Consider the following 26105-nt stretch of genomic DNA (forward strand, 5'->3'; position numbering starts at 1 on the left):
ACTTGACATAATATTATGTAAAATACCCAGAGATATATATACTTACAAACAACTGACCATTTGCCCTTACAACTTTGTAACAATTTGAAAATCAACCCTTTTCCTATGAAAGATCAAAGTAACAACAACATTGTGTACGTTAGAAAAAAGTTATTAAATACTAATTGAAATTTTAATTTTAGAAAATTGTCAAATCATTGAGTGGAAATTTTGTTTATTTCTATGTCGTTACATTTTTATTTTAACAATTTGTCAAATATTACGCCTTTTATGTGAGTGTAAATTTTAAACTGACCAACCATCTGCCGTAAAATTACGCATTAAATTGTAATAAATTGTTTTATTGAAAAATAATTTCCATATAGTAAGCTGGTAGGTAGTATGTAGTTGGTGTTGCTCGGATACTGGTCAAGCTGGCCAATTATTACACATGACTTGGCAAAAACAGTAAAATATTAGTTAGCGTTGTAAGTATTCTATAGATTTAGGTCTAGGGGTTTGAACTAGTTTGAAAAGGGTTAAACGTAAAGGTGAAAAGTTTAACAGATGTGTGGTGTATTTAAATCAGCTTTTAAGCAGCAACTGTTACAAATGATGGTATTATGTTAAATCCTTTTGAATTTTACAATTTTAACAAGTTTTTTCTTAGACTTTAATACATATTTAGTTAAACTTGTACAAATAATTCAACTGTGACATGATATAATTATATAAATACACATGTACAGAATATTAAGGATTATGAAAAACAATTTAAACACATAGAACAAGTTCCAAAATCTGTAGATCACATCTATTGGGTTTTTTGTACGCTCTAATACAAGTATAACGTGATCTATTTAAAGAAATATCGTTTAACTTTCCACACAGTTTCTTAGAATGATCGTATTAACGTTTCTGAGGGATTTAACATCTGTGATAACTTCTGTGATCTTCTGAATCTTCGGTGAAAGTCCAGCAATGAAATGTATCAGGGGTTTACTCTCTTAGTATGCTTGAATTCATCCGAAATCACTCTTCGAATTTTGTATATTTTGAAAGAGAAATTTTTTTACTTAGAATTCGTAGCATCCCATAAACATCCGATTTGTTCATTCTGGGAAGGGTTTTCGTCCACCTTTCGTTGCGCAATTATTTTCATAGCGAATTTGAGATTCTACAGCTTAGTTTCAAACTGATTTGAAGAGTTTCGCAATATACAGTTTAACGTTCTCAAGTTCCGTCGGTTTATCTTTATCTTCCAAATGTTAACTTCTTTTAAGTTCTCTTAGCATGGACTTTCGTATGAAAGATAATAGATATGCTACCGGGTTTCTGCATCAGTATATACACAAACCCGTTATGTCTCCTAATTTAGTGCCGTGTGATCAACAAAAGATTAATGCTGGGTTTTGTTCTAATATTTCGTTCCTGTAAGTGATCGGTGTCTCTGCACTGACTGCGATATACGATCGGGCACGTATGGTAATTATATACAACCGTCTAATATGTCCAATATACATTGATGACGTGCCCTTTGTTGATCGACTGGAATTGGCATCACATACTCCTATTAGAGGAATATTTAGCAAAGTTTTTGTCGGTTGGGTTAAGACTCCAATTGAAGGATATGATTCTCCTACATACGACACTACATTGGGAACCCAATTTAGATTTTAGTTTGCAACCTAGGTTTTCAACTCTGTCGGACACTGATATTGTCTTGTTCAAAAACAAGAATCTAAGACCAGCACTTTCACGTTTCGCCTTGGAATAGAGCACGCCCAAGTCGAATTTTGGTAATAATCGGCAATTATACAAAAATGGATCCATTCGCCATTAAACTAACACAAATCCTTCATGAGATTCAGAGCCTTAGGAGGCTATGCACCATGGTTATGCAGATAAATCCCACGATATAGCTTATCATGATATACCCTTTGGCTGATAATTACTCAAGCTATCAATTAATAAGATGAATAAACGTCGTGAAAAATCTTGTTACTCAATAACAAAATATCGTTATATTTCAAAATTTTCAACCTGTGCGTAAGCCCCTTTGGAATGCTTTTACAGTTAGAGGTAACGACCTTCTGATTAGAAAGATCCGTATTATTAAAAAAATGACCTTAACCTCACTTTAAAAAAATATTCTTTTATTATTTTAATCAGCTACCACTTTAAACAAAATTTACATTCTTAACTCTGACACCTCCGAATCAAAATTAACATAACTTATCCAATAATAAATGATTCTAAATTTTCCAACAAAATTGTATATGAAATTGAAACCAATTTCAAATGTTATAATACACATGCAACATGTTACACTACAAATAAAATCATACGTAGATTAGACCCCTTCGAATGACTTATTTTCCTCTCAAAAAAAAAAAAAAAGGTTAATGGTTGAAGAAGTTAAACCACATGATATGACACCAAAATCTACACTAATGCCATCGTTAACTAAATAACAAGCGTAGCTGTCTTAGCTCAGATATAAAATCACAAAAAAAAATTATTCAAAAAAATTTGAGAAAACCGGGGATTTTAAAATTTTAAAACCCCCAAAAAATACATCATTAAATCGTCTTAAACTTTAACGTATGCATATGAGTAAGAGGATGTGTAAAGGGAGATTTAAAAGTGTTACGCTTACATGGGTTAAATATGAGATCTGTCAAAAATTGCGTTTGTCACACTTCATCACAACATCAATCAAATAAGGAAAATGAAGAACAATTTAATTTTTTTTGATGATATGTGATTATAAAACCTTGAGTAGCTTTAAAATGTCTACAGCTCGTAAGGCTTATATGATTTTGTCAAAACAGAAACACATACACATTATTTTCTTGTACGAGGGTTGATCGGGACGGTTGGATTAAAGAGAATCAATGATGTCATAGTTAATTGAAATCTGATAATAGCATGACTAAAAACGATTAATAGCCTCCTAAGGATCGAAGAAGAAATTAGACCAGTCAGTCTGGACGAAATTACACATAGAAGATAGGACAGGTTTTTGGTAGTCAAATCGTAACATTATTAGAGAGTTTTCTATTATACTGTGTTATGTCTCTAGACATTGCAAAGTTCTTGGTGAGGAGATTGGGGACTTACTAGCCAGATTTGATTATAACCTGGATATATATAATAAAGAGGTTAAAACCACCATCAGTCACTTTTTACCGCTGACATTCGAGTAATGTAGTAGTTGAATAACGTGCAAAACAGCAAAGGCCTTATGATGAACTCCCGATGTCTGGCAGTGGCAAAGAAAGTGCTCCAGAGTTTCACTGTCCTCTCCATATGCTTTACATAAGTCTGAATCCGCACGTCTAATTTTTGCATAAATGTGCTCGTAATCCTGTGTGTGTCCACTCCACTATCATACTAACTTTAGACTTGCTTGCTGTGAGGAGATTTTTCGTTTTGCTCTCATCAGGGTCACCCCATAGGATTTTAGTGGTTCTACCCACTGTTTCATTATTCCAAGAGATCTTATGGGATTCTTTCATCAATATTTTTAATTCAGCTTTTATTGCTTTGAATGGTTTGACGTTTGTCAGGTTAACTGTCTCGAGCTCTCTTCCCTTTAAAGCTATTACATTTGACCTTTCGTTAACTACTTCTCCCGAGTGGGCTGTTACCCATATGATGTTAACCTTACTATATGATGTGAACCTTACCTCTGGTTAAAGAATTTAAAAAGTATTAATTATACTCCGATTTATAGAGAAATTAATCTTAAAAATATAACAGCTTTGACGCCATTTACATCTAAGAGCGCTCGTGCTCGACGACTATAGACGTCATTTACGTCAACGTGTTAAAGCAAATACTTGTCGGAATTATTGCTCCACGGATATCTTTAAAATGGAAAACAAACGGATCTGGAGATATACATATATATTACATGATCACATAACTAGCTCCTGCTGTTACATTGATGGAAAGTTTCTAAGAATCTACAACCAAAAAGCTGAACTTCCTAATGCTGAACGATTATTCGTTTTATCCAATAACTTTTTGCATATAACTGAGAGCACAGCAACTCCAAGAGCGGGGCATTTTTTTCTTGGTGTCTTACCTATCCCTCGTTCTTACGTCACATATGCAGATTTATTTCATAACACACACTCGGATATTTTTTTCTTATAAATTTTAATACTGGGAAAATAGTTTAAAAATATTTTCATCACATTTTATCCTGTTTTTACAGATAAAACCCTTTGGGAGTTTTTTGTATTCAAAGTTAAGCAGGCGTTTCCTTAAAATAATGATTTTTTTTTTTGAAAATGATAATGCGTATCATTTGCAAAATACGCTTTATAAGCGTCAGGAATTCATTTTTCAAAAATGATTATTTGCGATTTGCATACATACGTTTCGCGAGAAAATTGCATGTAATTTACGCCTTTTGCAAACAAGTATCAATATAGGACACATTAGAATACAAAAGACAATCACAAATACAGCTTTTGGTATGTGTGCATATATGTATGTTAAATCGTTTACTTTAAACGGATATTTTTTTATTTAAAATCTAATGGTGGTTGTTGTTAATTTTTGGGGATGTTTGCTGTTAAGCATCTCGAGTGCATGTGAATTTCAAATTAAATTCTTTTTGTTTTGCATCCTTTGGATTGTGTTTATTGTAACAATGTGTGAAAATACCTACAAAATGTTTGTAGCGGGAAAAGCGTTATTCACACATCCATACGTTTGTTTCATTTATTTATTATTTATACGTATGAATAATAAAAAATGAATGTAACCTCCTAGTTCACGACATGTGTCAATGGCAGTCGTGTGTGGTTTTATTATCCTTACAATCCTGTTGAATCAATACTACAATGATGATGATAAGTGAGTGTGTATATGAGTGTGGGTTCATCATTTAAAGTCCCTTAGGTGTCTATTTTTCTAATGTATTCTAAACAACTACAACAGCCACAATAAGAAAACAAAAAAAAGAAATAACGGAAAATAATCTCATGTTGTTTTCAAGTTTCGTATATAAATAAAAATTAATTTTTTAACAAAAGGTAACAGTTTTTTGATTAATGATTTGTTTTCGACAAAAATTACAAAATTCATTACAATTTTTTCCTTAATGACACACGCCAATGTAATTATTTTAACAACAACAATCATAATTTTTCAATGTTCAAATAGAAAGAAATAAAAAGATAGAAATTGAACTCATGGGGGAATTTAAGCGAACGTTTGTTAGTTCTTAAACTGTTGCAAGAGGAGTTGTATATGGTCAAATAACGTTGTTTAAAATGTTATAAATTTTAAAAAAGACTTACCGAAATATCGTTTAAGGTAAACAAATCCTTCTTGCTGTAGTTTTTTTTAATTTTCCTAGAAGAATACAAATAAATAGTACATTTAAACGAATTTATACAACATATTTTTAGTTCATATACTACAGTCAATGGACTACTCCATAGACTAGTCATTAGTATATTCAATATTTTGGCTGTCCTATTGACGTGTCTTTTGACTAATCTACGGACTAGGCTTATTTATTAACTAATTTATAGGCTAGGCTATGAACTAGTTTGTTAACTAGTCCACTATACCTATAGCTTATGAGCTTGATAATTGTCTATGGGCTACACTTTTGACTACTTAGTTTTATGACTAGCTTATGGGATACCATTGACTATACATCAGCCAATAGTCGTGACTATATATAATCTATACTCTTACCAGTTTTGACTATAGAATGGTCTATAGTCTTGATCATTAAATATAATCAACTACAGATTATAGATTATACTTAACTATAGATATTTCCTGTCTAAAGTATGGACTATATATCAGTTTTATTATACTCCCTACTATATCCTATATAACTATAGACTTGACTATGGTATTGACTATGAACTTGTCTATAGACATGGCTATAAAACTGTCCATAGTTTTGACTATAGACTTGTCTATTGTCTTGACTATGAACTTGTCTATAGACATGGCTATAGAACTGTCCATAGTTTTGACTATAGACTTGTCTATTGTCTTGACTATAGACTTGTCTATTGTCTTGACCATAGACTTGTGTACAGTCTAGAATATAGACTTGTCTAAAATCTTAACTATTGACTACTTGCCTATAGTCTTGGCCATAGACTTGTGTATCGCCTTGACTATAGACTTGTTGTAGTTTTGACTATAGGCTTATCTATAATCTCGACTATAGACTTGTCAATAGTCTTGACTATAGATTTATCAATAGTTTTGACTATAGACTTGTCTATAGTATTGACTATAGACTTTTCTATAGTCTTGACTATAGACGTTTCTATAGTCTTGACTATAGACGTTTCTATAGTCTTCACTATAGACTTGTCTATAGTCTTGACATAGACGTTTCTATAGTCTTGACTATAGACTTGTCTATAGTCTTGACTATAGACTTGTCTATAGTCTTGACTATAGACTTGTCTATAGTCTTGACTATAGACTTGTCTATAATCTTGACTATAGACTTGTCTATAGTCTTGACTATAGACTTGTCTATAGTCTTGACTATAGACTTGTCTATAGTCTTGACTATAGACTTGTCTATAGTCTTGACTATAGACTTGTCTATAGTCTTGACTATAGACTTGTCTATAGTCTTGACTATAGACTTGTCTATAGTCTTGACTATAGACTTGTCTATAGTCTTGACTATAGACTTGTCTATAGTCTTGACTATAGACTTGTCTATAGTCTTGACTATAGACTTGTCTATAGTCTTGACTATAGACTTGTATATAGTCCTGACTATAGACTTGTATATAGTCTTGACTATAGACTTGTCTATAGTCTTGACTATAGACTTGTCTATAGTATTGACTATAGACGTTTCAATAGTCTTGACTGTAGACTTGTCTATAGTATTGACTATAGACGTTTCAATAGTCTTGACTGTAGACTTTTCTATAGTCTTGACTATAGACGTTTCTATAGTCTTGACTATAGACTTGTCTATAGCCTTGACTATAGACTTGTCTATAGCCTTAACTATAGACTTGTCTATAGCCTTGACTATAGACTTGTCTATAGCCTTGACTATAGACTTGTCTATAGCCTTGACTATAGACTTGTCTATAGCCTTGACTATGGACTTGTCTATAGTCTTGACTATAGACTTGTCTATAGCCTTGACTATAGACTTGCCTATAGTATTGACTATAGACTTGTCTATAGTCTTGAATATAGACTTGTCTATAGTCTTGACTATAGATTTGTCTATAGTATTGACTATAGACTTTTCTATATTCTTGACTATAGACGTTTCTATAGTCTTGACTATAGACTTATCTATGTCTTGACTATAAACTTGTTTATAGTCTTTACTATAAACTTGTCTATAATTTTGATTATACACTTGTCTATAATCTTGACTATAGAGTTATTTAAAGTCTTGACTATAAACTTGCTACAGTCTTGTATATAAACATGGCTATTGACTTGCGTATACTCTTGACTTTAGACTATTCTGTTGTCTTGATTATGATTTGTCTATAACCACAATTGACGCGACTAAACTACAGTGTATTAATGATCTAATCTAATGACTAATTTATATATTAGTCTATTTACTATTCGATAGATTAGTCTATTTACCAGTCTGCGGATTAGTCTATTGACTAATATATGAACTAATATATTATCTAGTTTACAGTCCACTAACTACTGGATTAGTCTCTTAGGAAGTCTATGAACTTGTCTAGTTTATTTATTTGTCTACATATAAAAACGTTAATCAAAATATTATATATTCAATAGGCATTCAAAAAACGTTTCTAGATCAATGGACAAGTCCATAAATTAAAAAATAGACTATTAAATTGGCTAGTCAGTACACTAGTCTATAACTTGACTTAGTCAATATTCTAAAAATTACATTTGAAATTTAAATAAAAACAAATGATTTTAAATTTGTGATTGGAGATAAAACTCACTGAATAAAACTAATTATATTGTTAAAATTTATTTATAGATTTCAATATTTCTAAACATATAACATTGGCTGATTAAACATTAATAAACAAAATTCTATTAACTTGTCATATTCATTCGATGTGGGATTACAGAAACGATTGACTTCATCTATGTTCATTTCAAGATGAGTACCATTTCTGTATTGTATAATTCCTCCGAAAATTGTCGCTTTACAAATTAAACCTAATTTAGTTGTACAATTCATTTTAGTCGATTCATTTTTATCTAATGCAGTACAGTTTTCAAAAATCGGATTCATTGACGTACTACCATATACAAATTTCTCATCCAATAACCATAAGGGATATTTTTTTCCTAAAAGTAAGTTTCTTTTGTAATTTATAAAATAATTTAATTTAATTTCGCATAAGTATTTACCAAATTGTTCTGTTAATAAGATTCCTAATCCAACATATTCCATTGGCTGTATAAAATTGATCATGCCATTGTCTAGACAAAACATCTGGGCTTCGTGATATGAAAACTGTAAATAATTAAAACGTTTTTTTAAAAAAAGTTTTTTTATTAAATATGCAATTTAACTTACATAATTTGGAGTATTAATAACATAATATAAATCCTCTTTGTATAGCAACCATTTAGATTCTTTCCAATTATTATTAATACCTTTAATTACTATTACAATTTGAAAAATTACTAAAATATTTACTAATAATGAAATCAATTTCATGTTTTTTTTTTAAATTTTGTGCGATGTTTTTTAATAGAGATTTTAAACATAAATGTTTATTAGTTTTATGATAAAAAGAAAAAAACAAAAAGCCCATTTTTAATACAATAAAAAATATAATATAATTAAACGTCATGTGTTACGAGAAACCACAAATACTTTAATTAAAAATAAATTCAAAACTAACCGTAAGTATTTTTAGTTATTATGTAAATTATATAAATCATTACAATTTAAGAAACGCATTAATCGAAATCAGGTATGTAGCTATATTTGTCATTTGTTTAAGCTCAAGTGAGGTCAGATCATTTTAAAATTTGGAGGTTCTGTTCCAGGCTCTACATATATAAAACTCATGTTTCTGTTTTCAATATTATTGAAAACAAGTAGGAAAGTATAGTCGGGCATGGCCGACCATATAATACCCTACACCATAAGTATATTTTTAAAATTTTTACTTTTTATAAAATTTTTATTTTTTGTAAAGAAACTTTTATGTTGAATATTACCATAATTCCAAAATATTTAAGCCATTTATTGATAAAAAACTAAAATTTCTAAATAAGGCATTATATAGGTCAAATATGGGCCGATCCTCGGTAAATTTGGGAAAAGGATATATTTCTAAATAACAGTTAGTTTTGTTGAGTTTCATTGCGATACAAATGGTTACAAACCAATTTTAGACGTTTAAGTCAATTTTTGAAGGGGGGTTTGTATGGGGGCTAGGGTCAAATATAGGCCGATCCTTACGAAAATCCGCAGTATCATTTATACTTATATAAAACTTATTTGTGTTAATTTTTAGAGAGATAGCAGAATATTTGACGTAATTATAGCATAAAAAGTTCAAATCGGGAGGTACGGTTGTATGGGGGCTAGGTGAAATAATGGACCGATTTCAACCATTTTCAATAGGCTTCGTCCTTGTTTCATCAAATTATCTTGAAAATTGCGGCCTGTACCTTGCGCACAAGGTTTACATGGACAGCCAGCCAGCCAGCCAGCCAGCCAGCCGGACAGACGGACGGACGGACGGACATGTCTTAATCGACTCAAAAAATGATTCTGAATCGATCGGTATACTTTAAGGTGGGTATTGGACCAATATTTTTGTATGTTACAAACATCAGCACAAACGTATAATACCCTCCCCACTATAGTGGTGTAGGGTATAATTAAAAAAAAAATACCAAAAAGTCCCATTTTTATATTTCTAGGTTCAATATTATAAAAAACAAGTAGGAATGTATAGTCGGGCATAGCCGACCATATAAAACCCTACACCATTAGTATATTTTTAAAATTTGTATTTTTCATAAAGAAACTTTTATGTTGAATCTTACCTTAATTCAAAAGTATGTAAGCAATTTATTGATAAAAAATAAAATTTTCTAAATGAGGTCAAATACGGGCCGATCCTCTTTAAATGTGGGAAAAGAATATATTTTTAAATAACAGTTAGTTTTGTTGAGTTTCATTGCTATACAAATGGTTACAAGACAATTTTATACGTTTAACACATTTTTTTGAAGGGGGGTTTGTATGGGGGCTAGGGTCAAATAAGGGCCGATCATTACGAAAGTCTGCAGTGTCATTTATACTTATAAAAAACTTATTTGTGCCAATTTTTAGAGAGATAATAGAATATTTGACGTAATTATGGCTTAAAAAGTTTAAATCGGGAGGTACGGTTGTATGGGGGTTAGGTGAAATAATGGACCGATTTTAATCATTTTCAATAGGTCCTGTGTCCCTGTGCCAAAGAAAATATGCTGGGTCCAAATTTCATTAAAATCTTAAAAAAATTGGGGCCTGTACTTGCGCATAAGGTTTACATGGACAGCCAGCCAGCCGGACAGACGGACGGACATGTTTTAATCGACTCAAAAAATGACCAATATTTTTGTGTGTTACAAACATCAGCACAAACTTATAATACCCTCCCCACTATAGTGGTGTAGGGTATAATCAGAAATTGCCTTTTAAAGAACGAAAAGTACCAAACAATTCTAATTTTATAGATTCTAATTTACTCCAGGATTTATATCAGCTAACATTTTTTTCTAATTTTAGATTACATTCGAGTCATATACGACTCTTCTGCACGATTAAAATAATCATATCTGCGCTCATTTTCAGATCATAAATGATACATTCGTTGGGAAAAAATGGTACCATAATGTGACTCTTCCAAGCGAGTCTTTTATGAGCCCCACTTCTGATCAGTACTGAGACATTTTTAAATATTTTTTGAGTCATTAATGAGCCGAATTACTTATTGGTCGTTTTAGAGTTATAATCTTATTATAGACATTTTTAGTATTTTCTGAGTAATATCAATGCTTGGTACATACAAATACAATATAACGCAAAACTGTTTTTGATCTTCCGACTGCGCGAAATATAAATACAAAATAAATTTATAAACTAGAACTGAACTAGAACTGAACTAGAGCTGAACTATAACTGAACTAGAACTGAACTAGAACTGAACTAGAACTGAACTAGAACTGAACTAGAACTGAACTAGTACTGAACTAGAACTGAACTAGAACTGAACTAGAACTGAACTAGAACTGAACTAGAACTGAACTAGAACTGAACTAGAACTGAACTAGAACTGAACTAGAACTGAACTAGAACTCAACTAGAACTGAATTAGAACTGAACTAGAACTGAACTAGAACTGAACTAGAACTGAACTAGAACTGAACTAGAACTGAACTAGAACTGAACTAGAACTGAACTAGAACTGAACTAGAACTGAACTAGAACTGAACTAGAACTGAACTAGAACTGAACTAGAACTGAATTAGAACTGAACTAGAATTGAAATAAACTAGAAACTAAGTACTTAGTTTTCATTTTCAATTTTTATCAGTCTTTGGTAGAGTAATTTGAACATTGTCTTTGCACTCAAAAAGATGTTGGAAAAATGCATGTTCGCAACTACTACAAGATTCGCGCAACATATGAATACAATAAAAAACAAGTATGAATGTATAGTCGGTCGTAGCCGACCATATGATACCCTACACCAGTCAGTATGTATGTTAAAAATGGGGATTATTTAAAAAAATAAAGCATTTGGTTTGTTTTTTAACTTTATTTCGGAATATTTTTACTTTTTTTTGGTAAAAAAGAGATTTTTTTAAGAGGGCTCAAAGGGAAGTAGGCCCTATACTTAAAAATGTTGGTAGGGGGAGTTAAGTCTTCTTCAATATTATTTATGTAGAATTTAAAAGTGTTATTAGTGTTTGTAAGTGAATTTTGACCTTTAAGTCATTTTCTGAAGGGGAGTTTGTATGGGGGATAGGGTCAAATGGAGCCCGATCATTACAAAAATCGGTAGTGTCATTTAAAGTTCTATAAAACTAAGTTTTGTCGACTTTTGTTAACATAATAGATCATTTAAATTAATTATAAGCCAAAAGGCCTTATTTGGGGGGTACAGTTGTATGGGTGCTAGTCGAAATAATGGACCGAACCTTGCGCACAAGGTTTACATGGACAGCCAGCCAGACGGGCGGAACGACGGACATAGTTAATCGACTCAGAAAATGATTCTAAGCCGATTGGTATACTTTAAGGTGGGTATAGGACGAATATTTTTGTATGTTACAAACATCAGCACAAACCCAATATACCCTCCCCACTAAAGTGGTGTAGGGTATAAAAATCATATTTCGAACACCTGAATGACCATTGGTCATTGACCAATTTATGATTGATGTACATTTTGTTATTGTTATTTTCAAATAAATCAGATTTTACTCATTATTTGAAATTATTTAGGCTTAGTTAAGAGATTAGTCATTGAATAGTATTTGAGTAATTTTTTAATGTAATTGCTGTAGTTCCATTGAAAACAGAACCAATTACATAAATCTTCCAACTGCTTGAAATATGATCACAAAATAAGTATTTTACACCATCATATTTTAAACACTAGGTTGATCAATTTATGCTTACTATTGTTTTGATCCCATCTTGATGTTATTACAATCCCGGGAAAAGTGGTGCTACCAGTACCTTAAGTCTACCGGAACTATATACTGGCGATGGCACTTCACTGCTCCGACTTTTCTTGCAATAATTCAACATGGGGTCGAATCAGAGAACCACATAATCTGGTGCTACGGGTAGCCAATAGCATGCGGGTCATTCCATATGCGTGGTTGAAAACGGAAATAATGTTTCTGCATCTCGGAAGTAAAGCAACTGGGCAGCAATGGTCAGAGATTAGAAAGTTCAAATACTTGTGCTAAGTGCGCGTGTACTGGACTGGAAATTCCATATACGTAAATTGCCACCTGCGTGTAAGAATCACAATGTGGCGGTCGTGAGTCTTAAAAGAAGATCACCCAGTGGTTGAAAAGGACCACCGTGAAATAATGCACACAATTCAATTATATTACAGAAATTACAAACCAAAAGTATGATGCAGTGAGTGGAGCAATTGAAAACTACTTCTTCAACCACCTCTTTGTAAGCGAGAAGGATAAGTACTTGCCTTCAATGACATCACCGTGAGTTAAAATGCCAATGAGCAAGTTTTGAAAAGTGGTTTTATAATCCGTTTAATCATTAGTTGTCAATGTAATTTTTCATTCTATGTGGTGATGTTTACTTCACATTTTGTTTTAAATAGGTATTAACGATATTTTATCTTATAAATGTTGTATGTATTTGAGATTACACATTAAATTTTAAAATGTAATCAACCATACAATCGACTTGTGGTTTTTTACTTTTAAATATTTAAAAATTTATAAAATTCATGATCAAGACAAGTGACCATTGTATTTGTATAATCTTTAATCTCATAATAATAGCCTTTTAAACTTTATTAAACAATGTTCTAGTAGTTCATCATACTCATGCGATAAAGGATTACAAAAGCGGTTGATTTCATTAACTCCCACTTCTAAATGAGTACCATTTCTGTATTGTATACTTCCACCGAATATTTTCGTTTTGCAAATCAGGCCTAATCTAGTTGCACAACTTATAGTGTTTACATCATTCTTTTCCAATGCAGTACAGTTTTCAGAAATTTTATAGATGGGCGTATCTTCCATTATTAACCATAAGGGATATATTTTTTCTGAAACAATTTTTTTAATATAATAAATTTATAAATAATTTCATAAATAGTTAATTCACCATAATATTTAGACAATAATTTTCCTAATCCTATATATTCCGTGGGTTCTATCATATAAACCATATCGTTTTCTATACAAAATATTTGAGCCGCTTTTGATGAAAACTAAATATAAGTTATAGATTTTTTAAGTATTTAGTGGTTTACTTAAAAATTTGAACTTACATCATTTTGAGGATTTATATAAAACAAATCTTCATTGAATAAAAACCATTTCGAATCATTCCCAACAGTATTCACAGCATTAATTACTATTGCTCTTGGAAGAAGCACTGATATAATCACTGTTAAAAAATTTAATTTCATATTTTGCAAAACTTTTGTATGATGTTTTTTCATGGAGATTACAAATGTAAATGATGATTAGTTTTAATGGAAGGAAATAAAAAAGTACATATATATTTATATTAATAAAAAATAATATTTATGTAGAACAAATGTTGAAAGAAACCGTAAATACTTTTCTCATGAATAAATTTCACACTAACCACAAACGCTTACAATATTTTGTAAATTACAGAAATCAGGGGGCCTAAAGTTTTTTGTAGGGCTGCGTATTATGGCCCCAGGTAAAATGGCCCCAAAATATAAAACGAAAAATTGCCCCAATGTTGGGTTATATTCATTATGAAATATAACCCTAACATTTTTTTAAGAAAAGTCACCCCAAAATTAATGAAAAATCTTCCCAAGGTTGAAATGAAAAGTGGCCTCAAATATTGGGTTAATTTTTCGTAATGAACAATTACCTTAAAAACGTAAATGAAATTTCACCCCATTTAATTTTAATTCATATATAGGTGGCGTGTCATGAAGTCCAGTGTCATATATTCCATGGGCGTTATGACTCACTAAATTGAGTCTAGTGTACATGGACGTTATAACAATTTCAAAAGTGTCACAATGCATATAAGCAATGTAAAGTCCATGGATTTCAAAGAGTCCATTTAACAAAAAAGGTTTAATTTAGCGAAGCCGGTATTCGAAATACCCCAGAGTTTAAAACCCCTGCGCCCGGCCAAAGGCCGGCTATCCGGAACACTTTTTATATGGAAACTAAAATGCAACAACACCAAATTTAGGATAAATTCCTTTGGGGGTAAGAGTGTCCCTTTCTTAAATTCTTTACAAATTTTCAAATACAGTTCTGTTTCAAAAGTGATACATTGTCAATGGACATTAAAACACTTTTAAAAATTGTCATAACGTCCATGGACACTATGAAACTTTTTGGTGTGTCATAACGTCAATGGACATTATGACACCCCACCTCAAATATATGCTAATATATTTATAAAATTTCATTTATAATAATTTTATGAAAATACAACAACTAATATTACATAAAATATTTTTTTTAAAATCGCGCGATTTAATAAAAAAATATTTTATGTAATATTAGTTGTTGTATTTTATGTAAAAAATATCGCGCGATAATGTTCTGATTTTTTATAAAATATTTAAAAATAGTAATAATGAAAGATCAACCCTAATTATTATATGGTTTTTTAGGTCCCTTTTTAATATTTTAATATTCACTTATTTTACAAAATTTAAGAATGAAAATTAGCCCCAAAGGAGAAAAAGTTTTGTTTTGGGGTATTTCTTCATTTCACAATATTGGGGTCATTTTTATTTTTTGCAAAATGCAGTATTACCCCAAATGTAAAAATGTTGAAATACCCCAAAAAATATATAAAAAAAAACAAAAATTTCTTGTTTTTTCCTGTATCTTTGTTGAGGCCATATTTCGTTTTATGTTTTGGGGCCATTTTACCTGGGGCCACAATTCGCAGCGCCCATTATTTCACCTAGCCTCCACACAACTGAAGCCCTATTCGGCGAGTTTAGTTCATAATTATGTTTAATATACTCATATCTCGACAGACATTTGAAAAACCAAGTTCCTTACTAGTCTTGATGACCCTCATGTACTTTATAATTATTGGACCCCTATAAAAAGCCCCTCACAAATTTTTCAACAATAAATGGCTTAAGTAACGGCGTCATACAATAACTCCCCACGAAATAATTCCCCAAAACAAAAATTAAAAAAGTCCTCAAATTTGGGGACTTGTTTCATTATGAAATAATTCCCCAAATTAAAAATGAAAAAAAGCCCCAATGAAATGAAATAACTTCCGAAACACCGGCTTCGCTTAGTAAAAATTTCCTAAATAGCCGGCATAAGGCTAAACACTCTTGATACAGGGAGAGTGTATTCTTAGCGAAGCCGGTGTCCAATGTACCCCAGAGGATAAAACCCTTGCGTCCGGCCGAAGTCCGGCTATCAGACATATATTATTTTATTTCGTGTGATAAAAAGTAATATAATGAAATAACTCCCCAAAAATATTTTTAGGAATTTATTTCACTTTTGAATTTTGAGGAATTAATTCATAATGAAATAACTCCCCACTTCAAATGTGAAATAATGCCCCAAAAAACAAACAAACCCATTGGTTCATTTATACTCGAGCTATATATTCTCTTAATCATTGCGTTTACAATCCCGTTGCTATGATAAGAGCATAAGCGGTAGACAGATACAAATCTACCAAATAAGTCAAAGACATTGTGCTTACTGGCAGAAAACACATTGTGGTACGTCTGGTAAAAGCCGAAAAAAAACCCTGAACATACCCTGACAAGAAAGAAACTTAAATAATCTACCTTTTTCTGTGAAAATTATCTGACACACTCGATCTTGATATACATGCCATTTTAAACGCTAAGCCTCACAGTCACTGTTTTGCGGTATATTTGTTGCCTTTTTGTTTACAACTCCAAATTCATCCTGAAATATAAATTTCAACGTATATCAGTTTCCCATCCAGCAGTATATTATATAGACTATAGACTAGCGGAACTGATACCACCTCTTTTTCCCCGGATGGTAATCACACCAAGATAAATTGTTTAAGGTAATATTGTGAATTCTTAATATTGGGAATATTGCCCCCGGGGGCATGTTTCCATGATGAAATCTCCATCATGGTATTGCAATGCCGTGGTAAAAAGGTGCTATCAATACCTCTAGTCTGCCGGCACTATAAACTGGTGATGTCAAATGTATCCTTGGCTTCGCCTCGGAATGGTTGAGTAGCATATGCTGGATTCCTAAACCCGATCGATATCTCTTACCGTTCGTGTAATGGGACGCCAGTATATGCTGGGGAATTGTCAGGTCAGTATGGTTGTCTGTCATTCCGTAAATCGATCATTATGTTTGTGGGAATGGAATTGATGCTAAAATTGGTGAAAGATCGGAAAGTCTCCATATATTGGAGATAAGTAGTATGCCTTTTTACGCTTCGGGGAAGTTCTTCGGTGTTGTTGCCATCTCAACAGGATATATTGATAAATGCTGCGCCACTATTTGTCGGAGCAATTATTGGAATTAATTGACTTTGGAAATTTCTATTTCCATTTTGTTGGGTATTTCGGACTACCAAATATGTTTCTAGATGCTGATATGGAGATTGCATTTTGAATAATGCAATTCTTTCATGACATCATAAGGGTGGTCAATTCCGCATTGCCGGAAGATTGATTGCACCTGATGTTGGGACTCGTCATCACCTTCTATTGACTTTAGACCAGTGATTGCTTAATCCTATGCGGCCTGTCATTCCGTAACGGGGCTGCTATGGCAAGAGATTAGATAGCTCGAGTACTTCAACAAAGTGCTTGTACATGGACCGGACATCCATGTGCAAAAATTGCTACCTAAGTTCTTCATAGAGGAATTCAGGGGCGCATCTCTAGTCTACCCAGTGGATGAGAAAGACCACCATGAGATAAGGCCGTCAAGGCAGGTGCTTACGTTAAATCTTTCGACGTTCTTTGGGAATATTACATTTGCAAATTCTTTAGTAACAAAATGGAGATATTGGCGTATTGGCTCACAAAAGTAAATAAAATTCTGAAACTATATAGAGCGTTTGACTATTGAAAGCATGATATGGTCTATTTTTTGACTGAGAAATGAATTTGTTCCTATTAGTTTTATCAACAAATGTCTTATATTAGAAATACAAACACAATACTGGTTCTAACATAGGGATGACGTACCGAAATCATTTCTGATAACAGCAAATTAAATTTTGAAATAATTAAGTAGATAAATTTAAAGCAATAACACTTTAAACAACAAATATAAAAATAAATTGACACATAATTTTTCAAGTTTCAAAATCTGTCAATTGCAGCATTTACAACTTTCTATGAAATTCATACTCAACCACTACCACCCCACCATCAGGACACCAGGAAAACAAAATCAAGCGGGAAATAAGTGTGTAAAACATCAACATATTGACAACTTTAAATAAATTTCGGCAAAATGATTTGGAATTGACGAAATGTTACAGAAAAAACTTGAAATAATGAAATCATAATGGAGGCAAAAGAAAATTTGCATACATTTCTGCAAACAAGCGTGCAAAAAGGAATTGTGTTGTTTTTTTTCTTTTTTCAAGGAATAACAATAACAACAACACTTTTGACATAATAATACACTTAAGGAGTGTTACAATTTACTATAAATTTTCAATCCTATATACAAGCAAACCCCCGAATCACAACAAAAGTCGTAACATTTATATCCGGCGGATGTTGATTGAATGAATGTTTAAAAAATAACAGCATGTAAGATACCCTCACTTTTAACGCTTCTTTTTCACTGTTTTTGTCCTTAAATACAAATAAGAAGCTGTCAACATATGTTTGCTGTTACCTACTGCAGCAGCTCATCATTTGTGTGATGGCATCATCATCATCATCTTTCTCAAACTCCTTTTCATAAGTTTGTACTCGAAACATTTGGCTGTCAAAAAAATAAATCGTTTATTGTGCAAAAATTTGAAATCATCAAGAAACAAGTAACAAACTAGAAACTTTAGTAGTAAAAAGAGAAGAATGAAATGTTTTAAGAAGGCGCCAAAGCTTAAGTGTTGTTATTGTCATCAACATCATTATCCTGAGCAGCTTTATACATGCAACATTTATGACAACTCAAATGCTAACAAAAGGCGCGTTTTTTTAAATATTTAAAATACCATTGATGTTTGATGTTTGATGTTTGATGTAATGATGTTTTTTCTTTGACTACAAAAATAACTTTTGACGATATTTGGGAAATTCAACACATGTGTGACTTTCTACATCCGTTTGCAAATTTTTCGTAAAATTTTTTATCATTATAAATGATATGAAAAATAATTTCGAAAAAAGAAGGAGTAGTTGACATTTGTAAGTAAATTTTGCATTTCCTGAGTTTTCTTCTCTTCCTTATTTTCCTTTGTGCAAAAATTAAATCCATTTCGTTACGCTTATTATATGCAATGCTTTTTAAGGTTAAATCGTACTGTGATTAACGATTTTTTGTGTTTTTTGTGTAAAATTTTCGATTACAATTTTAAAGTTAAATATTAATGATTTTAAAGTTAATAGGTTTATTATTTTGAGTTTATTTATTAAGACTTGGTTCCTAGAGAAATACACGTGTGTCCTATTGGCTCCTTTGTGTTAATCGTATGGAAAACAAGTAGGAAAGTATAGTCGGGCATGGCCGACCATATTTTTAGTTTTCATAAATAAACTTTTATGTTGAATTTGATTTTAATTCCAAAGTATTTAAGCAATTTATTGCTAAAAAACAAAATTTTGTAAACGAGGCTTTATAAAGAATATAGTTCAAACATGGGCGACCCTCATTAAATTTGCGAAAAGGGTATAATTTTAAATAACAGTTAAGGTATTTTCAGACTACAATACTGAATATTAATACTTGTCAGAAAATCATGTAGTATAATACAATTTCGTAGTCTAAATACAATTGGATTGATTATGACAAAAAATACTTCTGATTTTTATGACATACCGACCGTATTTTAAAGTTTTTGAAAAATTTCAAAAATTTCTAATTTTTCATATGTATCAAAGTTGTAATTAAAAAAAGAAACGTTAGAAACAATTTTCATCTGAAAAAAATAAACAGGAAGTAAAATAAATTAAACATAAACGAAAAATTTAAGAACACAGTTGAATTTATAAAGGTAAGAATTGATAAAGAGTATGTCTGAAATATTAATGTATTTTTCTTACAAATTTTTTGACATACCGACCAAATTCTATATAAATGTATTAATACTCAGTATTGTAGTCTGAAAATACCTTTAGGTTTGTTGAGTTTCAATGCAATACAAATGGTTACAAGTCAAATTTAGACGTTTATGAAATTTTTTGAAGGGGGTTTTGTATGGGGGTTAGGGTCAAATAAGGTCCGATCATTACCAAAATATGTAGTGTCATTTGAACTTATATAAAACTTAATTGTGCCAATTTTTATTGAGATAATAGTATATTTGACGTAATTATGACATAAAAAGAACAAATCGGGAGGTAAGGTTGTATGGGGGCTAGGTGAAATAATGCACCTGTTTAAATCATTTTCAAAAGGCTTTATCCCTGTGCCAAAAACATGCTTAGTCCAAATTTCATCAAATTTTCTTGAAAATTGCGGCCTGTACCTCGCGGACAATGTTTACATGGACAGCCAGACAGCTAGTCAGCCAGCCGGACAGACGGACATGTCTTAATCGACTCGACTTAATCGATTCTGAGCCTATTAGTATACCTTAAGGTGGTTATAGGACCAATATTGTTCTGCGTTACAAACATCAGCACAAACTCAATATACTAAAGTGGTGTAGGGTATAAAAACAAGTAGCATTTAAAAAAAGAATGGAGAATGAAAAAAATTATAGAGGAGCAGAGGACTAGAAATTCTCTTTCCAGGGAATATTAGGTGCAACATAATGAAAAAGATGGTTGTCAATAGATTTCACTTGGACAGCCAGCCAGCTAGTCAGCCAACCGGACAGACGGACATGTCTTAATCGACTCAAAAAATGATTCTGACCCGATTGGTACACTTAAAGGTGGGTATAGGACCAATATTATTCAACGTTACAAACGTCAGCACAAACTCAATATACTAAAGTGGTGTAAGGTATAAAAAGAAGTAGCATTTAAAAAAATGGAGAATGAAAAAGATTATAGAGGAGCAGAGGACTAGATACTCTCTTTTCAGGGAATATTAAGTGCAACATAATGAAAAAGAGGGTTGTCAATAGATTTCATTTTGTTGTTTAGGTTAACAAAACTTTCAAATCCTGGTAATTGGTTACTAAGTTGTGGCGACATAATTGGAATTTATAGTTTAAGCTTATATCGGAAATTAATTGCCCTATCAAGTTTTAAATGCGGCTATGGATTATTTCTCATGTTTGTTTATTCCAGGACTATTGTTGATTCTGATTAAATATCTGTCAGGAATTTAATTGCAACTTCAGAATCGTTAAAGTTTTAAATTTATTAATTCGATACTATGTAATACCAAAGCCAATATGTGGACTCCTTGAGGGAAATACTAGAGCTAGATTGCTTTTCCATGTCGATATAAGAAAATTCTTTGTTCAAATATTTCGAGCAAGAATGATAAAGAGCTTTACGTGAACATATGCTTTAACGGCCTCTAAATGACTTTGATAAAGCCTAGCCATGTAGAAGCACTTTGCTGGAGTATTCGAGCAATTTAATATCTTGCCAAGTGATCACGTTGCAGTATGACAGACAGCATAAGAATAATTCAAACACATATCCCTAAAAGGAGGAGACTATTTCAATTTAGATCAATAGAAAGGGGTTCCCACAAACCCCAACATACACACCTGGTGGATCACTAAACTCTTGCCTCAATCCAGAATGAAACAAAAGGAATTCAGATGTAATGAACGACGCTTTCTCCAATTTACATCAGTTTTACTCTCAAATTATAAAGGACGTTCTACGGAATGACAGGCAACTACCGAATGTCAATTTCACTACGCAAAGTGTGAATGAAACTAAATGAATTCAGGAATTCTACTTAAGTAGCTCAGTAACAATACCCAGTGACCTGTGTTGAAATGGAAACAGCAAAGAGAATACAGACATATATGACATTTGGATACATCTGACCTTTAACTAATAAAAGCCAAAGTTACTAAAGGGCGCCCACCCCGCCAATAGCTAAAATAGAGAAGAACCCGCCGCGGAAAACAGAAGTAGCTCTGGCACAACTGAGATCGGGATGGAGCAACAGGCTCAACGTCTACTGGTCCACATAGACCCTGCCGTTCTCATTATATGCCCAGCTTGTAGACAAGGTCCCCATAATACCCTCCACATATTTAACTAATCAGCCCACCGTACTTCACTTACCCCAATTGATATATGGACTAATCCTATTGAAGTAGACCAATTTCTTGGATTGGAACTAAATTTATAACCCCGGATTAAAAATTGTATAGTTTAAGCTGTTACAACAACAACTACAGTTACTACACAAATACTGAACAAACCTTAACTAATTGAACAGCCAGGACAGGCCACCAAAAGTACCAAATTATCAGGCACTTTGGTTCAACTCCATTTGAAATTATTCTTAAAAAAGAACGAGGATCACCACTTTATTGTCCCGGCAGACTAGGACTATTGATAGCAACTATTTTCCCTGGACTTTCAAGGGACGGGTGTCCCACCCGTTGTATCAGATTAATTGGCGCTTTAGTTCAACTCCATTAAACTTGATATGAAGAAGGGTTTTTACTGGTGCTAGCTCAGGAACACAACAAGCTAGCAGGATTGGAGATAGCGTGAGCTTATTTTTATTGTTTATTTCACAATCGAGTTCATACTAAGAGACAAGAGAGTCCTAGTTCTATTAGTTGTCAGAGTGGGCCAGAACAGTCTCGTTACTCTACAAGTGATGATATTTGAGCACCCGACCTCTCTCAAAGCCCAGTCGTCTATCAATTAGTGTGAAGTGTGAATATCCCTTTGTGCAAGGATTAAGTATAGGGATGACCCTTTGCGCATTCATTAGATATATCATTTTCTCGGATGCCCTCATGTCCTAAAATCCATATTAAATCATCGTTACGTTGCGTCAGTTGTGCCAATGATTATTGATGCAAGACTTTCAATATTTCGAGAGTTTATACCAATTTTAAAAAGAAGAACAACTGAAGCTAAGGAGAGTTTACTACATATTTAAAGACTGAAAAAAATTTTTAACGAACGAGAGTTTTTGGAAAATTATTTAAATTAATAATTAAGAATTGACATTCTAATCTCATTTTGATTACAACACATAAAAAATCATTAGCAGATGAATTTTTTTATTGAAAAATATGTAAATTTTGGCATTTTCAAGAGCATCAAACACATAATAAAGAAAAATGGAAAATTATCATCATTTGAATAATGAATAAATAAATGTATGGCCACTTGAGTTCATTTCTGTATCTGTGTTCCTTATCAAATCATACACATAAACACACCAACAGATCCAATTACATAAAATGAACGAAAATATAATTTTCATAGAATTTCAATTAATAATAATTTTACGCACAATAAACATGTAAAATTTTGTTGTTTTCTAAAACTCTCAACCAAAAAAGATCAACACATTCACACACTTTCATTAATTTATTGTAAATGATGTTGCGGGAATAGTCATCTCATTATTACGTATTATTACATCAGTTCGAATGACGGAAGGAAAACGTTATAAACACCAAACACCACTAAGGACGAATAATGATGGTTGAGTTTGGTTGTTCTCTTGTTGTGGCAGAGATAAAAACCATTTTAACACCACATCAAAAGCTGATGAAACTAAATCATCATATGAATGAGTGCGTATGTCAAATTTAACCAATGCACTAATTAATCTTAACAATAGACAATGAAGCAAAAGCCGACAGCAAAAAATTTTACAGGGATAACTTACAGTGGTTAACAAAATAAATTTCTTTAAAATAACTTTCAAATATAATTATGCTTTATTTCTCTATAATGTTTTTACTTTTACTACTCACTGTAAACACACTCATTTAGTTTTTTTTTCTGAAAAAAAAAAATTGAAATTAATGAGTACTAGTTTAAGACAAGTTATAGAAACACACACACTTTCTAAGGTGACACATTTGAAGAGGAAATTATATTGAACAATAGAAAGTAAAAAGCTGAACTCACCCTCATTATATAAAAATTAAGATTTTTTTCGGTGAAACGTCTAAGGTTTCATTTGTGTTCAAAGAAAATTTAAGATGAAAATATAATTGGAATTTTAATCCAATGTATTTAGCCAAAAAAAGTAGACTTAATCTGGGAAGCACATACACCAAATCTAAAGTTTATTAAGAAAACATTAGCTTTTTTATTAGAGCTGGCAAGATATTTCTTTTAATAATATTTTGTGAAATGTTTACTATTTTTCAAGCATTTTGAATCATTTAAACATTAAAATTACATTTTTGTATAACTGTTACTCCATTAAAATTAAATATATAGAAAACGCACTGGAGCTGGCCGTTATGTGGGAAAACCATAGGCAGGAAATGGGAACTTAGGTTGATAGGAGGGATGTTTACTACACTAAATCCGAGGAAATCAATATAACTAACGGAAAACAATTCGAAAACGAGGGTTTTATGGATTTTCTGGCTAAATATGAGCAAGAGAACCCCTAAAGCATCAAAGAGGGATATGAGGCTACTTCGTAAAAGTCGGCAACGAAAGACCTAATGTATTTGATTTAAAGGGAAAGAAGCTCGATGTAGTAAATTTGACTAACAGTAGGGTTGAAGGAGATCATGCGCCATAGGGGCACATCTGACAAAGCGAATAACTTGGAAACTGAGTAATCGATTTTATCGCATTACCAAATTTTGTTTTGGTTTATCAATTATCTATCATCCCTGAAAATTTGAAACATTAACTTTACATATGATGGGAGGCAGACATGATTATATTGGTCAGAACGTCAATAATATTGAACAATAAACAATAATAATATTTTCAATAATATAATTTGAAGCCCGAAAAAACTTGAAACTAAACCTCAGAACTGCCCGTGGGGCACATGCGCCAAATATATGTAATGCTTGTGATATAGATCAAAATTTGGTTAAAATATAGAAAAAAGTCAGTAATAATTTGTATTAATTTTTTTGTTAAGTTTTGTGAAATAAACAATAAATATCTGGTTTATCATACTTTGTTTAATGAATTAAAGTATAAAACAGTAAAATAAATTTTTATTTTTGTAATTTTTTATTTTATTTTACTAATGACAAATCTACCCCATCCCCTTGGCGCATGTACCCCATGAATGGGACGGTATCGCCGTTTTTGGTCAGTGCGGAAAAGTTAAAAAAATATGTACATGAGGATGACTTAGGAAAGATTGAAAGGAAAGAAAAAAAATTAAGAATATTTATGGTGGTTTTAATTTAAGGCCGTCTAAAAAATGGCTATGGTCCTCCTACTACCCTATGTATACATGGTTATTAGATCTTACAACGTTGGCAGTAAAATATGCAGAAAATATCTAATAACAGTGAAAACTTAGAAATGGTGTCTTCCAATATTGTCAGTAATGCCTTCTGACAACGTTCCAAAAGAAAAATTGTAAGTTCAAACGTTTGTAAGACATTTTCTGAACATTTTGCTGACAACGTTGTAAGATCTGACAAGAGTCTATCACGGCTTTAATGCAAAACCCTTCGACGCAACGTGAGCTTAAAGGATTTTTTTATTAAAAATGTGCGAGATAACCCCATAAGGTAGCTAAGTGGTAAGCATTACATAAAAGAGGTACAAGGCTACTCGATAGAAGACGGCAGCGAAAGACCAAATGTATTTGCCTTAATGAGATGGGAGCTCAAGATTGGCAATAAACCAATAATTCGAGGCAACTAGGGTATAATGGATTTTATCGCTGAATATGGGCAAGTGATCTCCATGAGTCATTTAAAATTTAAGCTTTTAATCATAGATACAAACATAGATACCAGTCTACTCGGTAAAAGTCGACAACGAAAGATCTAATGTGTTTGCTTTAAAGAGAAGAAAGCTCTGGAAGGCAAGGAACTGGATTGAATGGATTCGGTTACAGAATATGGGCCACAGAATCCCAAAAGGCATCAGAACAATGAAACAGTGGGATGAGCAGGATGAGAAACCTACCTATTATGGTACATATTTTGAATGGAAACACAGTTTTACTAAAACAACTATACAAAATTGGAAGCGCAGATTCACTCATACATATATTGAGCATGTAGTAAAGATACTGAGAATCGAGAAATAAGTCAATTTACAACAATTAGAGGTGGTATCACTTTCCCCTGAGGTAGACTT

At 32.1% G+C, this 26105-nt stretch overlaps 2 protein-coding genes across 2 annotated transcripts; both read right to left on the bottom strand.

The window, feature by feature from the left end:
* Positions 1-7923: 7923 nt before the first annotated feature.
* LOC124419735 lies at positions 7924-8710 on the bottom strand. Its single transcript, XM_046950273.1, has 3 exons — positions 8534-8710; positions 8365-8470; positions 7924-8301 (listed from the first exon to the last, which is right to left on the bottom strand). The coding sequence occupies exons 1-3, from the start codon at positions 8675-8677 to the stop codon at positions 7997-7999; spliced, it is 555 nt and encodes a 184-aa protein (XP_046806229.1). The 5' UTR covers positions 8678-8710; the 3' UTR covers positions 7924-7996.
* A 4775-nt stretch (positions 8711-13485) lies between these two features.
* Positions 13486-14191, bottom strand: LOC111683718. The gene is made up of 3 exons (XM_023445818.2): positions 14013-14191; positions 13847-13952; positions 13486-13787 (listed from the first exon to the last, which is right to left on the bottom strand). The coding sequence occupies exons 1-3, from the start codon at positions 14184-14186 to the stop codon at positions 13504-13506; spliced, it is 564 nt and encodes a 187-aa protein (XP_023301586.2). The 5' UTR covers positions 14187-14191; the 3' UTR covers positions 13486-13503.
* Positions 14192-26105: the final 11914 nt, after the last annotated feature.

This window comes from Lucilia cuprina, chromosome 4 (assembly GCF_022045245.1).
Source record: "Lucilia cuprina isolate Lc7/37 chromosome 4, ASM2204524v1, whole genome shotgun sequence".
Classification (NCBI taxonomy): Eukaryota; Metazoa; Arthropoda; class Insecta; order Diptera; family Calliphoridae; genus Lucilia; species Lucilia cuprina.

What these genes read in the sequence shown, in the direction of transcription:
- LOC124419735 (XM_046950273.1), bottom strand. Translation starts at nt 8,677, where the DNA reads ATGAAATTGATTTCATTATTAGTAAATATTTTAGTAATTTTTCAAATT. An exon ending in TTATTAATACTCCAAATTAT is followed by an intron (nt 8,471 to 8,533) that starts GTAAGTTAAATT and finishes AATTATTTACAG; the next exon opens with TTTTCATATCACGAAGCCCA. An exon ending in CTTATTAACAGAACAATTTG is followed by an intron (nt 8,302 to 8,364) that starts GTAAATACTTAT and finishes ACTTACTTTTAG; the next exon opens with GAAAAAAATATCCCTTATGG.
- LOC111683718 (XM_023445818.2), bottom strand. Translation starts at nt 14,186, where the DNA reads ATGAAAAAACATCATACAAAAGTTTTGCAAAATATGAAATTAAATTTT. An exon ending in ATATAAATCCTCAAAATGAT is followed by an intron (nt 13,953 to 14,012) that starts GTAAGTTCAAAT and finishes ACTTATATTTAG; the next exon opens with TTTTCATCAAAAGCGGCTCA. An exon ending in ATTATTGTCTAAATATTATG is followed by an intron (nt 13,788 to 13,846) that starts GTGAATTAACTA and finishes AAATTGTTTCAG; the next exon opens with AAAAAATATATCCCTTATGG.